This window comes from Elephantulus edwardii, unplaced genomic scaffold (assembly GCF_000299155.1).
Source record: "Elephantulus edwardii isolate Elephantulus edwardi_28Jun2011 unplaced genomic scaffold, EleEdw1.0 scaffold00079, whole genome shotgun sequence".
In the NCBI taxonomy this organism is placed as follows: domain Eukaryota; kingdom Metazoa; phylum Chordata; class Mammalia; order Macroscelidea; family Macroscelididae; genus Elephantulus; species Elephantulus edwardii.
The window spans coordinates 2,397,663-2,416,362 of record NW_006399829.1 but is presented as its reverse complement, the minus strand read 5'-3'; the positions used below and the strand labels follow the sequence as shown (position 1 = coordinate 2,416,362).

The window sequence follows — 18,700 nt, the reverse complement described above, 5'->3', positions numbered from 1 at the left end:
TGGGATATACAGTATTGATAGGAAAACCCACCAGAGGGTCAGTTATAGGTTGGTTCTGACTTGAGGGTATACGACAACAAGAGTGTTCAGTACCTAGAAAAAGATACTGTGCCTGGAAAAGGATCGATTGACACAATGGGCTGTAGTATTTCAGAGATGGTGAGGAAGGCGCAGGATAGGGCAAACTTCAGATCTGTTATTCGTAGAGTCGCTACTGACCCTCCACCTTGCCCAACAGGCCATCGGAGTTCACTCTCTGAAAACCCACTGGAGGATCAGCAGGTTGGGTCTCACTCGAAGGTAATGAGACAAATATTCTCTCTCAGTGTTGAGTGTCCTCGGAGATCTTGGCTGGTGCTTCCACCGTGTGTCTTCTCCTAACCAGGAGCAGGAAAACAGGAGGCCCCACTGGTGGAGCAGGTCCTGGATCTTTTCACTAGATGGGTGAATTTTTTTCTGTGCCTTTGATGCCTTAATCTCTGCTTTTAAGAGTTTGGTTACATGATTGATGAGCAACAACTGCAGAAGCATGGGATAGGGTGGGCATGAGAGTCGACTCTTGTTTGAACAAACTTCAAAGCAATTCCAAAGTAAAGCCAAGGGCTAAGATTAGAGGCAGCTCCCTGTTTCTGAATATCTGACTTACACAGAACCCACAGTTACAGCAACCGATATTATATTAAAAATTTGAAGTATGTGCTCAAGCTTAGTAACAATAAATGGGGACCACTTTACAATAAATATAAAAACATTAGTATATTATTCTGTTAAAGATCTGAGCGTATCTTGGAAAGGTTTAATTTTTTTATGCACCAAAAGATACGCTGGTTTTGGGTGCCCTTAAGTTGACTAAGACTCTGTTGCTGTTGTTGTTGTTGTTAGGTGCTGTTGAGTTGAGTACAATTCATAGTGACCCTATTAATAATATATCTGAACCATGGGCTATCTTGTGCCCAGTGCAGCAGCTGCCATGTCAATGCACATAGTCAAGGGTCTTCCTCTCCTCTGTTGACCCTCTACGCTTCCAAGCACCATGTCCCTCTCTAAGGAACAGCCCCACCCTTGCAACATGCCCAAAGCATATGAGACCTCAGGGTCTTTGCCTCCAAAGAGCACTTTGGCTGCAAAGTCTCCAAGACATATCAATTTGTCATTTTGGCAGTTCATGTTCAGTCCTCTTCTCCAACACCACAGTTCAATGGCATCAATTCTTCTTCTGTCATCCTTATTCATTGTCCAGCTCTCAGATGCACCGCAAGTGATGGGAAAAACCATGGACTGAATCGAATGCACCTTAGTTCTCAAACTGACATCCTTATTCCTCAATAATTTGAAGAGGTCCTTAATTGCAGGCTGTCCCAGTGCAATACATCTCCTGTTTTTCTGACTGCTGGTACCAAGGATGTTAATTGTGGATCCAAGTAAAATGCAGTTATTGACAGTTCCAATCTCTTCTCCATCCATCATGATGTTGCCTATTGGTTCAGTGGTAAGAATATTTGTCTTCTTTACATTGTGATGCCATTTATAGTAAAGGCTGCTCCTTGATCTTTGCAATAAATGCTTCAAGTCCTCCTCACTTTCAGCAAGCAAGGTTACTTAATCTGCATAACACAGGTTGTTGACGAGTCTCCCTTTGATCAGTAAGCCACATTCCTCTTCATAGAGTCCAGCTTCTTAAACAATTTTCTCAGAAAACAGATTGAATAGGTAGGGAGAGAGAATACAACACTGACACACTCCCTTCTTAATTTTAAACCATGTAATATTCCCTTGCTTTGTTTGCACAAAAGCCTCCTGGTCTAGGTATAGGTTTTGCATGAGCACAGTTAAGTGTTCTGGCACTCCCATTCATCTCAATGTCAGCCAGACTCACTAGGGGCTTTTCAGAGGCTGTAAATAACACAAGAGTAGATTGTCCATCCTTTATGAAGAGTAAATGGATTGGAACTAATTGTCTTTGGGTTTAGCAATCCAATTCTTACCCCTCAGGCCACTAGTGTTTCCCATCCTAATCTAAGGACTGCTACAGGCTATCAGACTCTAGTGGCCTCCTTCCTGGGTGTGGAAGCACTGATTATGACTGGTGTCATCTGTCTCACTCACAGGCCCTGAATATGTTTGTTGGATTCCCCATAAGAATTCATCTTTTCATATGATTGAGTATTATCGTCATGACAGGAGTCCAGAATGAAGGCTGCACAGTGGAGTGACCTTGGGGGAAGGGACTGCATAAAAATGAGAGTTTTTCTTTTGCTTTTTAAGGAGAAGAGTGAATCAAAGGGGAGGAGGTGGGCAGGGAGAAAAGTGCAGCAATGAATGACTGGAAACTCTAAACCTCTGTAAACTTTCATTAAAATTAATCAAAAAAATTTTTTAAAAGAATTTATTTTTCCCAAGCAACCTTCCTGGACTGTCTCCTGGACATCACTCAGGAGCAGATAATTTCAGAAAGTGGGGATGGAAAGCTGTGATGTGAGCAATAAAAACCAAACCTTTACATTTTTATAAAAATTTCTTGATGGTTTTCGTTTTGGCTCAGCAGGTTATACAGTTTGCAGTTCTCAACACCCTTGTCCTTTGTGATGACTGGAGTCTGGATCACACCAGACAGAGGAGGAAATTAAGGCCATACCTTCTGGATGCTCCCGCTAAACGGCTTGAAGATGCCCGAGTTCTTCTTCACGTGGTCGTAACTGGGGACGCCACCAACAAATATGTCCGTGTTGCACTTGATCTGTGTGAAGCCTCCCTGGCAATGGAGTGAAAATGATACCCGGCATAAAAATGGATTGTCAAGAGGGTCAAGTGTACCCCATGCCTGTTCATGAACCCAGTGGTGTCAGGACTGGTCACAGCCCCCTGTCCACACATCAGCTTGATTTGCTCACTGCTGTGTGCCACTGCTCACCACTGCTTAGCAGCACGACTCCCTGGGAACTGCACCGCCAGAGCTCCCTCTTACTGTTATCGCCTACAGAAAAGGAGGAGGGACGGTGGCGAGGGTGGGTGACAGGCAAGCAATTTTTGCTTTATGGACAATCTCTTCCAATGTGATTTAGGGTCTCTGAAAACCTCCCACAGGGTCAGCTATGAGTTGGCTCTGATTTGACAGTAACAAGTTCGCTGGTTGTTTTTACATTTGTATTTACTCATTTAATCCTGACAACAATGTCATAAGGCCATGACTACCCTCTCTCAAAGTTGAGGATTGGAAAGTTCACTTGCTTGGTGGAAATCTGTGGTTTTGAGCCAAGCTCTCGTGACCAAGCAGGCAGAAGGCAGTGTCCCAGATCACATCCACAGTGAGGTACAGCACACACCCTTACCTCTGCCATTCCCTCCACCACCTTCTGCTTGTCCACCTGCAAGATGCCATTCTTCGCTGTGCGAGATACTCGCAGCTCGTGCCAGTGGCTGAGAGAGAGGGGTTCTTCGCTCCTGTTGAGAGAAGGAAATCGAGCATCATTGGTTGCTGTCAGGTGCCATCAAGTCAAGTGCGAATCATAGCAACCCTGTGAACAGAGCTGAGCCCCGCCCTATCCTGTGCCATCCTCATCATCTCTGACACACGAGCAGCCATTGCTACAGTCACTGTTAATCCATCTGGTTGAGGGTCTTCCTTTTTCCCCCCATCCCTCTGCCCCACCAAGCATGATGTCCCTCTCCAAGGAATTGGTTGTATGGATAATATTCATCAGTCTTGATCAAACTAATGTCAGTCTCAGGTACTTCATGTGATCTGAATCACAATTACTCTTGCCTGGTCACAGCAAGAGGCCCCCAAACTCCCTGGCATTGAGTGGATTCTGACTTCCAGAAGCCACACATGGCAGAGTAAAACTGTTTTATTGGTTTTCCAAAGCTATTAATCAGCAAAGGAACAGACTGTCATTTTTTTTCTGCCTCAGAATAGGTGGGTTTGAACTACTGACTTTGGAGTTAGCAGCTCAGCTCTTTAACTATTGCACCATCAACACTTCTATCATATTAGGAAGATTGCATTTGTTATTTTGTATTTAACAAGGCTGATGTGTGTTATGTGTGGCCTAATGGACGTCACAAGCCTAACAAGCTCGAGGCATGGCACAGATGAGGACGGCACAAGAGAGAAGGGGGTTCAGATCTGTTGTTCTTAGGGTCACTATGAGTTGTACTTGGCTAAACCACACTTAGCAACAACAAGTCTGAAATGTAAGCATGATAAGTCCAAATTTCCTGTAAATATGAGAGTAAAATGTGATGCTACTTGCACAAAATGAAAGAAAAAAAAAAGTCAGACCAACTCCTAGGTGCTGCCTCATTGGATTTCCTGGGGCTGTAAATCATGTGGGAGGAGACTGCCCGTCTCTTCCTTACAGAGGCACCGGTGGATGTGAATCACCAGAGAGATGGGGCCTTTGAGTGAGCTATGCAGCTCCCTATGGACTATGCCACCGGAGCTACGCAAAAGCTTTGAAGAAGAAAACCACTACATGCGTGATGCTGTGACAAAACATATTCCTGGGTGTTGATGTTTGATGTCCGGCACCTCCTTTGAAATGCAGTTTTAAAAAATAAGACAGGCGGATAGTGCATTGTAAGGCTAGAGTGTTATATGATACAGCAAATATGACAAGACACGAATGGCAGCCAGCTTGTGTGCAGCAGTGATGAGGTCAGGCTGGCTTTCACTCTGTCACACCTTAGGTTGCTAGGAGTTGGATGTGGGTGAAAGAAAGACGATCTCCTCCTGTGAGATTTACTGCCTCTGAAAACCCACTGGAGTGTCTGTCTGACGCAACAGTCTACAACAACTGTTGGAAGTGACTCAGTGGCACCTAACAACAATAATGTTGGTAGGAAGTAGACAGAAAGTATAAACAGGCTTACTGTACAAATCTTTGCACATTCCTTCATGTCTGAAATGTCTTATAATAAAATGTTTTGGGGAAAAAGAAATTCTATATTTTCTGGTACTGTGATAGGGATAAAAACTCATCTGTTCTGGAAAACAATGTATTCAAATTTTGTAAATAAACTAGTATACTTAAAAGACCCCTCCATCATGAATGCACGTAGAAGCATGTGCCGTTCAAATGACATTAAGGGGCATTTTCCTCACTGCCTTGCCTGGATCATGTTGTATGCAGGGAGAGTGTCACCACGCATTTGCATTTTTAACAAGGTCTAATTTCTGGGCCGCACTAAACTTCCTGACTTATCTTCAGCAAAACCTCAGGAATACTGATGGGAACAATTATTGAAAGGTCACCACCCCCTCACTTGATTTTTGGCTTTAACAAATGCTTTTGTGACTTGTCCTTAGCAATTAGAATTTAATAACCTTGACTAAATCAATATGCAATAAAGAAGTGAGCAGCACGCTTTAAGTAGTCTGTCCTCCTGATAGGGGACCGCGTGGTGGCTGAGTTCTGGTCTACAGGGGTCATTCCTGATCAATACACTGCCTTCCTTTGCGCAGTCATATTGATTATGGCCATCAGGGGCTCGTTTCAACAGTCTTGATTTTGGGGAATCAGCTCCATAATGAATTGGAGCACTTTATCCTTTTCCTACAGTTAATACGATTCCACCATTGCCACAACTCCCTGTCGCTCGGGCTTTACCTGAATTTTCTGAAGTAAGAAGTTGTTAGAACAATTCTCAACATAAACAGCTTCCAAGGCGAGCTGGGAAGATGGAGTGGGCGCTGCTGTGAGCCTTATGTTTGAGGGGGATTGGCTGAGGGAATGAATGGCTGTTCTCTCCTTGGAAATCTAGAGAGTTTTCTTCATTTTAATCACACCCAACACTCAAGAGTGGTTCCTGGGTGGTGGAAAAGATTTACTTCTCTCTGGTAGTGCAGTCCATAGAGAGCTGCTCTGCTATTCTAAAGGTAGCACCTCCCTCACAGTTCAAATCCATAGCAGCTCTCACAGGGAAAGAAGGGCACTCCCCTCCCCTGCAATTTACAGCCTCCAAAACCTGCAGGAGGCTCAGCTATGTGTTGGTCCCTCCTCGACAGCGATGAGGTTTTTGGATTTTTTTTTCCAACTAGCCAGAAGGTTTGAAGCTTGAAATCATCTAAAAGTGCTCTGGAAGAAAGTCCTGGTGATTGGCTCTATAGATTACAGCCAAGAGAATCTTATGGAGCACTTCTTTGTGGTTCATGGGGTTGCCCTGAGTTGGGAATAACGTAACAGCACTATGTTGGTTTTGTTTTGGATAATCAAGAGTCTTTGGATGGTGCAAAGGGTTAATGTGCTTGGCTGCAAGTTCAAGTCTACCCAGAGCCCCTTGAGAGAAAAGTCTGGCTAGCTACCTTTGAACAGTCAGCCTTGAAAGTCTTAAGAACCTAGCTCTCCTCTGAGACACTAGCTGCCATAAGTTGGAATCTGTTCAGTGGCAACCAGAGGTGAGGGGAACAAAATCCCAAACACTCAAAAGCTGTTTTTCTAGGTGCCTTTCCCAACAGGCAGGCAGACAATAACTGCTCTGGTGGCCTAGTGGCAAGAAGCTGAGTTGCAATCCCTAAGGCACATGGTTTGAGGCCACCAGCCACTCCGTGGGAGAAGGATGGGCAATCTCCTCCTGTGAGATTAACTGCCTTTGAAAACCCGCTGGAGCATCAGCTATGGGTCAGTTACCACTCTACAGTACACAACACTAACAATGAAACATTTAGAACCACTTCTTGTCAAAACTAGGTACTTGGTTATGAAAACAGAGAAATGCTGGGCTTCTAAGAATTTTTGCAAAGATGACACCACAGCTGCAGCTGCCACTGGACATTAGGGTTGAGGAGACAGTATGTCAGGGAGACGAAGGATTTGCTCTTCTTAGCTCATTCTGATCACGGCTAACCAGGAAAAAGGCCTCTGAAAGTGCAACAATGAATGAATGAAAATATAACTTCCCTGTAAACGTTTGTTAAAATCATAATTAAAAAAAAGGAAATACAAGGGGAGATTTAGCATGTCTTCCCTTTTCAACAAGACATGAAGTTCTAAGTAAATTGCTCAGGTTGTTTTGCAAAACCATCTGCAAATTGAATTCATGAAGTAACCTTCATATTGGTCTTGAGATAGAGGTCAGGCATTTGCAGAGCTCCCATAAACCTCACCCCCAAACAAAACTCATTGTAATTAGTTGAAACAGCCAGTGGGTTTCTGAGGCTGCAGATTGCCCAGGGGATTGCCTCTCTTTCTTGAGAGGAGCTGGAGGTAGTTTTGAAGTGCCAGAGAAGTGTGACCTTTGGTTATAGCAGTGCAACTCTATGCAGACTAGGCCACCAGCTTAAAGTTACAAAATAAAGTTACAAAAATATTTGCCTGTCCCCCCCAAGGGGAAGATGTCACTAATGGATAGGATGGGAGTCATAGAACGGAAACAACCTTTCTAGGTATTGTTGAAACATAACAAAGTGACACGGAGGACAGATCCCTGATGGAGGACATCACTCTCGGTAAAGATAGCAGGTCAGTGAAAAGGAGGAAGATTCTCAATGAGATAGATTGTCACACTGGCTGTGGCAATGGGCCCAAACAGCAATTACTGAGCATGGATCAGGATCAGGCAATATTTCATTCTGTGCTCAGGATCCTTCTGCCATGTGAGCGTTGCTATGTGTTGAAGTAAACTTAGTGACATCTGAGTACTGAACATACCATGGAATGCCAAGAGAACAAACAGATCTGTCCTGGAGAGAGCAAAACCAAGCTTCTTACTGGAGGTAAGGACTGTGACACTCGGTCTGACCTACTTGGGCATGTTGTCAGGAGTGACCAATCCTTGGAGAAGGACATCATGCTTGGAAGGGTGGAGGGACAGTGCAGGAGAGGAAGACCCTGAATGAGATGGATTGGCATAGTAAGTAGGGTAACGGGGGGGGTGTCTCAGGATAGGGCAAGGTTCAGAGCTACTATGCAGAGGGTCATTGTGGGTCACAGGTGACTGGATGGCACAAGACAACAACTACAGTGATGCAGCAAACATTTCCCATCAGCCTTGAAAAATGAGCAACAATTAAGAGCAGTGGATAATAGTAACATCTTACCCACATTCTCTTTCACAAATGAGAGACTAGAAAAAGAAACCCAGGGGCTGGAGGGGCAGAACATAACCCAAACCCACTGGCCTCACGGTGATTCTGACTCATAGTGACCCTCCAGAGGGTTCCCGAGGCTCTAAGTCTTTATAGGAGGAGAGTGCCCATCTTTTCCCTGAAGAACGGCTAAAGGTTTTGAATCACTGAGCACAGTTTTCTTAAAAACATAATTCCCACCTCTATTAAAACAACACACACACACACACCCCAACTAAGTAATTTCCTGCTGCAGGGCACCACTGAGAATAAACATACAGTAAGTTTCAAATGAGAGGAACTGAACATCTGTTGGAACAAGCAGTGCATCAGTAGCCCTCCAGTTGGAAGGTTAAAACTGCTTTGGGGAGAAACATGATGAGAAAGGAGCTGGAGACACAAACAATTAAAAGAAACCTCTACTCCTACCAACCTCCGGGTTCAGGAAGTTCAGAAAGATACTGGCATGGAGGGAGAGAACAATCGATTCACTTTAGGAAATTAATAGCTCAAACTAGAAAAAAGTGGGGAAGTTTTAAAAGACTTGGAATCAGCTCTGAGGATATGAGCAGGTACTTTAAAAGCAGCTTCCTGAGTGATAGAAATGGTTAACACACTCACATGATGCTAGCCAGGCACCTGGGGGTTCTCATCTACCCAGGGACACCTCAGAAGAAAGCCTGATGCTCCACTTCTCCAAAACCAGCCACTGGTTGGCCATGTGGAGTCCAGTTCTTCGCCAGCACACCGGGGTCACCATGTGCCTGCTTGTCTGCAACTAGGCACAGTTTTTAAAGGTATATTTAAAAAAAAAAGAAAGCACAACACAGCTTTGTTAGCTACTGTGCTACTGAAAAGCACTGGTCCCCAGCCTTCTTTGTTGCTGGAGCCCACTGGTGCCAGGGACTGAGTCTGTGACCCTGTGAGACACTGTCAGGCTTTTGTATCTAGAAAGCAGTAAGAGAATGGAATAGCACTGGTGCTGTGGCTAAAAATGCAAAACTATTAACGAAAAGGCCAGAGGTCAAACCCACCAGGTATTCTGCAGGAGAAAGATGAGATACTCTGTCTCTGTAAAAACATACAACCTGGGGACCTATGGGGCAGTTCCACTCTGTCCTCCAGGGTTAGCATCATGAATTGATGTCCCCTTGATGGCAGGGGGCTTGGTTTTATCAAAGAAACAAGAAGCTCTGGTGACATTGCTATGTAGCTGTCATTATGTGGCCACTAACCAGAAGGTCACCAGTTGCTCCAAAGGAGAAAGATGGGCAATCTTCTCTTGTAAAGATTTACAGGCTTGGAAATCTGATGGAGGGTCACTATGAGTTGAAATCTACACAGTGGCAGGAAGGTTAAGTATCAAAGAAATAGAGTCCCTGATGTCACAAATGGTTAAGAGCTTTGAATCCACCCAGGCACTGCAGAAGACGCCTATAGAGTCACCATGAATCAGAATCTCTCAATGACAATAGGCTTTATCAAAGAAAACCATGCAAATGGAGAGTTAAAATTTAAATCAAGCCTATCTAGAAATAGTTTTATCCTCCACCAGGAATAAATCCCAACAGAACTGAGACACAAATGAAGATTTGTACACCTACATTGATAGCAGCATTATTCATAATAGCCAGAAAAAAATGGAAACAGCCCAAATGTCCATCAACAAATGAATAGATTGAGACGTTGTGGCACACACACACACACACACACACACACACACACACACCCTAGTGGCAAGCAGCTGCACTGCAATCCTGAAGGCCCACGGTTTGAGGTCACCAGCGCTTTGGGAGAAGAATGGAATCTCCTCCTGTGTGATTACCTGCCTCTGAAAACTCGCTAGAGGGTCGGCTATGGATTGGTTCTGACTCTACAGTACACAACAACAACAACAAGAAGATATATAACATGGGAGAGGCTAGAGAGTATTATGTTGAGTGAACTAAGCTAACTCAGTCTCATAACATCATATACCACATAAGGCCATTATTGTAAAAAGAGAAGGTTAATCAGAAAGATGTCAATAAAAGCCCAAAGAGGGAAGGGGAGGGGGCAGGGGAACCGAGGGTGAGAAAGAGGGGAAATCATGGGGTTGCAGAGTTTGGTGGGTAGAGGGTGAAGGAATCAGGATAGATCTAGTAGGCACCTGAAAAGACAGACTGATAGTCGGTATAGAACAATGGTGATTAATTTTATAAAACACAGTGTATGGGAATGATCTTATGAAACACAATGTATATGAAGGAATGTGTGAAACACAAAAGAAACAAAAAGTTTGAGATAAACCAGATAGCCTCTGGAATAAAACAAATAAACAATCCAAAATAATACTTTTATTCTCCAACTAAACACCATTGAGTTGGTTCCGACTCACGGCTGACCTAACATGTTTCCGAGACTGTAAATTTCAAAGGAAGAAGACTTCCCGTCTTCCTCTACAGAGTGAATGGGGGATTCACACCTTGGGAGATGCCAGCCACTGGCTTAGCAATGCAACTGGTTACAAACTATGTCATCAGAGTGGACTTATACATGTTGAGCATTCACCACGTGGATATTTGTGCAAGGTGCTAATTAATTGTTATTGATCAACCTGGCACAGCCTCAGGGGAAAATGAAGGCAGCTAAACCCTCACTGTCTACTCCATCTGAAGCAAACACACTATAATTTAAAACAGAGAATGTTGTTGTTATGTGCTGTCAAGTCACCTGCAACTCATAGCGACCCTATGCACAACAGCCCTGAACCCTGCTCTATCCTGTGCCAATCTTACTGTCTCTGACACACCTGCCCCCATTACTCCAGCCACTGAATGATGGATAATTCCATAAGCAAATAACACTCTGCAGGTAGGACATCACCACCTCATGGCAAGACTCAGAAAAGAAAAACATGCAAGGGAAACAGATAGAATGGGAGCTGTTGGGTAGCAATTTGGTCTTTTTTCTAAAGACTTGGCTTTTGATGTTTTTAGAAAGTGTCAGCCTCACCTGAGAACTCCAGTCCCGGAGCCACAGTCAAAGCGGAACTCCACGTGGCCATCTGCCATGATGATGGACAGGAAGTCTTTGCTGTCTGTGTCGTAGCTGTACAGGAGGACACCATCTCCTGAGTCTGGCCGAAATGTAATCTCAAACTCCATGAAGGACAGGTAATGCTGGGGCTCCAGTGGCCAGGGCGTTGCTGCGTAGGATCTCAGGGACTCTCGGAATTGAGGAACGGTCAGGGTGAAAGCTGAAGAAGTAAGGATATCATTAGATGGCCCTCTGTGGCTAGTCATGCATCCAGAACTAAGGGCCTTCCCTCCTGGGCACAGAACTAAGCGATGCTCCCCAGCTGCCTATGGTGCAGTAGATAAGTACCTGATTATGAACCAAATGGCTGGCAGTTCAAATCTATCCAGCCGCTCAGTGGAGAGAGGCTGGAGAGTTGTTTCTATAAAGATTACAGTGAAGAAAGCTGTAGTGGAGAGTTCTCTGTCACAGGGGGTCACTATGAGTTGGAATCAAGTAGATGACACCTAGTAATTATAGGTAGGTGGGTGATATGACGCAATCTGGCCAATGGGAGGAGGACGGAAGCACTCAGTGTTGTGATGAATTGTACTCGACTTGACAGTACCTAACAACAACAATCCGGGACAGGTCTCTAGGACTTCATGCAGCCCTCCATGCTTTCTCTCTCTTATCTCTGGCTGGATGCAGAACTTAGTGGAGGTCTCTGAGACCCTAGATGATGGTGGTATTTTTTGACAGCAGTTGCTTGAATCCCTGAATGAATCGGTGGAGTAGAGCCTGCTCCCTCTGCAGTCTGGCTTGTAGGGACCCATGATGTTGAGAAAGAATGAATCCTCGTTAGGGTCCTGAAATTTGAGACAGAACGTAACAACATTTGCTTACCCTGACTCAGATACTATTTTCTAGATGTGAGAGAAAAGTTTTGTTTTGTTTTGTTTTTTTTGAGAATAGTTTTTAAAGAATGATACTTCACTTCCAAATGTGAATCACCAGTGAAGGAATGTGACTAGCTTTGTAGTCAAATTCTTTGCTCTATTTTATTCTTTTTTTAATGTTGGGACTCTGGAAAAGTGAAAGCGTGCTCAACTCTGTGTGCTTTTTCAGGATCTTTCAAATTGTCAGTTCTTCCGCGTGTGTATGCGGGCATCATCAATATATGTGCGCTCTTGAGTGGTGGGAGGGAGCCTTGGCAGCCTGGTCCTTAGGAAGCTGTGCCCAAAGGTGGGCCTCTTTGGTGGTTTGAGTCCAGTGGAGGCTTCATGAGAGAAGGAAGGGAAGCCTCCAGTATGATTTACAGCCTCTGAAAACCTTCTGGTGAGTCAGCAAGGAGTCAGTTCTGACTTGATGGCGAAGTGATGGAGCAATTCAGTAGAATCATTCAAAGATGAAGAAAAAGATCACTTTTTAATTTTTTTTTTAATCAGAGGGTAAAAAGTATCACTTTCAACTCATCACTTTGTTAGTACTTCTCCTGGTCACTAAATACCTGTTAATGTTCTTGAAATTATTGTTTTTAAATTCAAATGACAACTTACTGCTGTCTAGTGGGTTCTTACTTATGGCAACCCTCCACTGCATTCCCAGTGCTGTAAATACTGGTGAGAAGAGATTGTCCATCGGTCTCCTGAGGTGCTGCTGATGGATTCAAACTGCCAGAGGCTTTTGGGGATCAGTGCAATGTGCTTTGCACTACAACACCAAGTTCCCTGATTTCACTTGAGTTGTTGTAATTTGTTGCAACCTTGACATGATCTTTGTGTAACTCAACTCAATTCATTGCCATTGAGCTGGGGGGGAAAAATCATAGCTGATCTGCTAACAAGTTTTCAGAGGTTATAAGTTGCACAGGAGGAGAGTGTTGATTTCTCTCTCTCTAAAGGAACAATTTGTGGATTTGACCTGCCCTGTTTTTGAGTTGGTGGTGCAATTCCTTGCCCACTAAGGCTACTAATCAGAGCTTAGTGCTGATTAATTGGGATTAACCAAATTTCTCCTGTCAATTTTGTAAAAACCGGGTGGAAAGGACTACATTTGTATAGCTTACCAATCTTTTCTTCAAATCTTAGTATCAGGAGCTTTGTTGTTGTTAGGTGCTGTCAAGTGGATTGTGACTCATAGCAACCCTATGAACAAAAGATCCAAACCCTGTTCTATCCTGTGCTATCCTCATACTTCTTGACACAAGAGCTCATTACAGCAGTCACCACATCACCTCACCTGGTCGAAGGTCTTCCTCTCCATTGCTGGCCCTCCCCCCTTCCCATAATCATGTCCTTCTCCAAGGAATAGCCCCTGCTAGAAACACGTCCAAATTATGTGAGGCAAATACTCATCATGCTTGCCTCCAAAGTGCACTCTGGTTGCACCTTCTGTAAGAAATATCTGTTCATTCCCTTGGCTGTCCATGGAAATGTTCAGTGCTCTTCTCCAATGCCACAGCTCAAAGGCATCAATTCTTCTTCAGTCATCCTCATTCAATATCCAGCTTTCAGATGCATTGCAAGTGATTGGAAAGACCATGGCCTGAATCAAACACATCTTAGTCCTAAAACTGACATCATTACTCCTCAATAATTTGGGGAGGTCCTCAACTGCAGATTTTCCCAGCACAATACATCTCCTTATTTCCTGACTGTGGTACTAATGGTGTTCACTGTGGATCCAAGCAAGATGAAGTTGATGACAGCTCCAATCTTTTCTCCATCCATTATGATATTGTTAACTGGTCCATTGGTTAAAATCTTTGTTTTCTTGACTTTGAGATGAAATTCATACTGCAGCCTGTGTTACTTGATCTTCTGCAAGAAGTGTGTCAAGTCCTCCTCACTTTCAGCAAGTAAGGTTGTGTAATCTGCAGAATGCATACTTATAGCTCCTAGTTACTCATAATAACCAGGAATTTTAATTATGTCTTAATTCAGTCTCACACAGACTCCATAAGTTAATTCTGAAAGCTATTTGAAGGTCAAGAAGACCTCTTCCTCACTGAGCCCAAGTGAATCTTCCAACAAACAAACAAACAAACAAACAAACAAATTCATTCTTGGTTCAGTGCTTGCAGATATGGAAAACCTACAACTTGGTAAAAAAGATTCTTCCATCCCTTCCAACAAAGTGACACTGATCCTGTTAAAATGTAAGGGGCTATCCCCAAAACACACTCACAAAATGGTACATCAACTGTGAATTATCACAAAGACATCTTTCTCACCATCTTCACAGTGGCGACCTTTGAACCCCAGGGGACAGAGGCAGATGTAGGAGTCAGCTTTGGTTGCTGTGCAAGTGCCACCATTGATGCATAAGGCCTCGTCACAGATGCCGCTGCTGCATTCCCCTAAACACAGAGCAAGAATTACAAAGTGAGTCACCACAGATGCCATGCAAGACTATAGAACTGATGTCTCTACCAGCTCATGACTGAACAAATACAGTTTACTTCCCATTTGACTTGCACCCATGCACAGCTGCAAACCAGCTTTCAGGATAAGTGGGATTTCTTTCATTTCCACTTGATTTCCTTTATGAAGAGCCATAGAAACTTTAAAACATGGTGAATGCAATATATCAAATCACCAATAGGTGGGTAGCTGCATGACCACAAATGTGTCCTCTCTGCTTTAACAAATCTCTTTTATTCTCATAAGAGTGTATTTCAATCTCTCCACTGTAACTGGAATGCTTACACTAAAAATGATAGGATTTATGCCACCTTGCCTTGTTGGTTGGAAGGAGTTAAGCTGCCATGTCAAAGTTTACTGGTGGCCTAGGTCATTGACTCCTCTGACTGGGCTCCATAACCTCTAATTTTACCAATACAGTTCTAACAGACATGAGAATGCTCTGATGAGATCCATGTCACATTAGTTAGCTCTATTCACCAGACATCAAAGAACCTGTGAGGGATATACAAGGTAATTGTTGTGTATTACTCCTAAAATGAAGTGGGCTTTTCTTGAGTTGTTTCTCACATGCTCTTTTTTTTTTAGGTAATTAGTGACTTTATTATATTGAAAAATAACAAGTGATGAATGCCCTACAGGATTTTATCTTAAGAACAAATAAAGAAATGTTGCTTGCTCTCTCTTTTTTAACATCTTAAAAGCATCTACCATATCCTTTGTTTCTTGTCTATTTCTACAACTACCATTCCACCCTGGTCTAAGCATTTGCTACTCCATTTCAATAGCCTCCAAGTTCTGAATTTTTTAAACACTACAACACTTGATTGTGTTCGTGCAAAACCTGTACTTGTACCAGTTTCATATGCTCATTTGGTCTTCCTTTTCTCTCATTGTTATGGTTACGGGGTGCCACAAATTCAATCACGACTTATAATAGCAACTCTATAAACAACAAATCAGATCCTTGACCTATCCTGCCCTATTCTCATTATTTGGCCAAGTGACCAACTCGGGAGAGGATATGAGGACAACATATAGCATACAATTCCTTTATGTTAATTTCTTTGTTTGTAGTTCCATTAGTTTCATCTTCTATAGCAGCAGGTCAGAAATAGGGAAGCAATTAGAGGCAAATTTGGGAGGCTTTGATGTGGTAGAAGGATCCCTGGTGTGGTACATGTTGGCCCACTAACTAACGTGGTTCTAAGATATTCTGAGAAAAATGGGCAGCCTCTTCCTAAAAAGATTTACAGCCTCAGAAACCAGAGGAAGGGTCACCACAAGTCAGACATGAATGGATGGCAGTGAGTTCCATGTGGTAGATGCAATGATTAGGACAGTCTGTGAAGCCGGAATGGCAATTGGTTTTATTCTGTGGATGTTGTTGATGGGGACTGTTCCCCTTTGTGAAGTTAATAGAGGTGGGACTTGGCCCTCTCCATGCACTCTTTGTACAGGTTGCCACTTACCCACATCGGCTCCACTGAGCACTTTCCCCAACGGCCAAGGCCTCATGTCAATCCTCTTCCCATTAACAGTGAGTGATTGGACACAGCCTTGAAAGCCTCGGTTTATTCCTGTTGCTCTGACCAGCCAGTAAGCACTGGGAGCGCCACCAAGATAGAGAGGCGTCCGGAAGGTAATTTTACTGTACTGACCCTTTAAGAAAGAGAAAAGAATGGTATCTCACTAAAGACAACCAAAACAACATACATTAAATTTTGACAAGTGTTATATATGGTTACAATGTGAGCAATTAGCACTAACATTTTCTGTCCATCTATATTTTTCAGTCAGACAGTGTCCTATTGGAAAATCAATGCACAGTTGCCATGGGCAGCCCAGTAAACTCCCAAAAGGGCTACATTTCCTGCAGGGATGATTTTGGAACATCTAGAAGGGAAAGGAGGGATGTCGGAGCCAAGATCAACCCAACAGGCAGTGTACCATGCTAGGCATCCAACATAAACTCTTTCCAGCCCTGGAAAGGATTGAATATATTGGCCTGGCCATGGATGGAGCCTAAACTTTGAAAACATGATCCAGATCCAAGTCATGATATTTTCAATTGCTTCCTGTGCATCTCAGTGTTGGACAATGAATAAGGAAGACAGAGATGAGTTGATGCCTTTGGACTGTAGTATTGATAAAGAGTACTGAATGTCTCATGGATGGCCAAAAGAACAAACAAATCGTGCTGGATGAAGTCCAGCCGGGATGTGCCTTTGAGGAAAGGATGGTAAAACTTAGTCTCACATACTTTGGGCACATTATCAGGAGAAGTCAGTCTTTGGAAAAAGACATGAATAATCTGTATTGAATGCTGTCTTTGATCTTTTTCAGTAAGAGATTCACAGTCTCTTCACTTTCAGCCACGATTTACTAATTACAATAATAACATTAATAATAATGCTCAGTTACAATAACTACTAATAATATTAACCTTTGATTAATTATGTGTGTCCAAACTAAAAGTTACCTTACCATTATCCCAGCTGATTGAAACTATCGAAAACTTCTCTTACTTGTACCCATAATCAATTCACTTCATACCAGCAGTCAGAAGATCAGAAGTTTTATACACTGGGAAAGTCTGCAGTCAGGGACCTCACCAAACTAATGAGGAGCAATAACATTAGTTTGAGGTCTAAGGTGCACCTGATTCAGGCCATGGTCTTTTCAGTCACTTGGTATGTTGTCGAGTGCTGGACAGTGAATTAGGTTGACAGAAGAGTTAATGCCTTTTAACTGTGGTATTAGGGTACTGAATATCCCATGGGCTGTCAAAAGAACAAATAGATGTATGTATCTTGGAAAAGGTAGTCAGAGTGCTCCTTGGAGGCAATGATAATGAAGCTCTGTTTCACATACTTTGGGCATGTTGCTAGGAAAGACTATTCACTGAAAAAGGAATATTCATACTTAGGAAGGTGGAGGGATGGTGAAGGAGAGAAAGACCTCCAATCAGATGGACTGACAGTGACCACAGCAATGGTTTCAAGTGTGCCAGAGATTGTGAGGTTGATATAGGATAGGACAGGGTTTTCAGATCGGTTGTTAACCAAGTTACTAAGAGTTGTACTTGAGTCTATGGCACTTAACAACAACAATAAATTATCCAGGTCATCTTTCTAAAATGGGTAGCAAGGAATATTGTAAGGGAAGATGGGATTTCCAAATAGATCATGCTGAAAAAGAATGAGACACAGAGTGAGATATTCACTCAAATGTACATTTTTTTTAAGCATTATTACAGTTGTGGGAAATTTCTAATCTTAGACCAAACCACAATCTGGATTACAGGAAATCTTAGACCAAACTACAACCTAGATTACAGGCTTTAAGATTCTAAAAGATAGGGCTGAACAAATAATCAAAATTCAAACCTACCACTCTTTAGTCAATTTTGACCATGGCAATCCTGTGGGTCAGAGAAGAAATGCTATAGTGTTTCTAAGGATGTATGGACGCAGATGGCCATGTTACCATGGCCAGTTAAGTGAGTTCTTTACCACTGTGCTACCACCAAGGCTCCTGGTTGAATATTTAAACAGCAAACTTACTGCGATTGAGTTAGTTCCAAATCCTAACAACCCTCTATTGTTTTTCAGGGGTTTTAAATCCCAACGGAGGGCAACCCAACTCTGCATCATTTTCCTGTGGAGCCACTGGTGGATTTGAATCATCCAAGATTTATCGGTTGGCAGCATTAATGGTTGGCAGCAAAATATTCAAGAAATGATGCTTCCCCAGGACTTAGTGGTTGAACATTAATAATAAATAAAACATTCAAAGTATTGTTGTTGAGGTGGAACGAACTCATAGCTGATCTCCCATCAGTTTTTTGGAGGCTGTAAATGGCACAAGGTGTCTGTCAGGGATGTATTCTCTCTCCATACCTTTTCAATCTGTATGCAGAACAGATCATCCAAGAGGTTGGGCTGTATGAGAAGGAATGTGGCATCATAATTTGAGGAAGATTCATCAACAACCTGCGTTATGCAGATGACCCTGCTTCCTGAAACTGAGGAGGACCTGAAGCGCTTGCTGCAGAAAGTCAAGAACTGCAGCCTTCAATATAGATTGAAGTTCAACATCAAGAAAACAAAGATTCTGATTCAATCACTTAACAAAATAGGATTGGAGAGGATGTTCTTCAGCACAGTAAAAAGTATATATGCAAGCCCGAGAGCCAACATTGTTCTCAATG

At 43.0% G+C, this 18,700-nt stretch overlaps 1 protein-coding gene across 1 annotated transcript in view; it reads right to left on the bottom strand.

Annotated features, from left to right (window-relative positions):
• EGFLAM (EGF-like, fibronectin type III and laminin G domains) overlaps positions 1-18,700 on the bottom strand; it is a 195,487-nt gene that overhangs the window by 43,961 nt on the left and 132,826 nt on the right. Inside the window, exons 12-16 of the mRNA XM_006889542.1 lie at positions 15,960-16,149; positions 14,298-14,423; positions 11,060-11,303; positions 3,330-3,441; positions 2,636-2,752 (exon numbers count right to left, since the gene is read on the bottom strand). Of these exons, the coding sequence (XP_006889604.1) occupies positions 2,636-2,752; positions 3,330-3,441; positions 11,060-11,303; positions 14,298-14,423; positions 15,960-16,149 (789 nt within the window). The remainder of the gene's footprint in view (positions 1-2,635; positions 2,753-3,329; positions 3,442-11,059; positions 11,304-14,297; positions 14,424-15,959; positions 16,150-18,700) is intronic.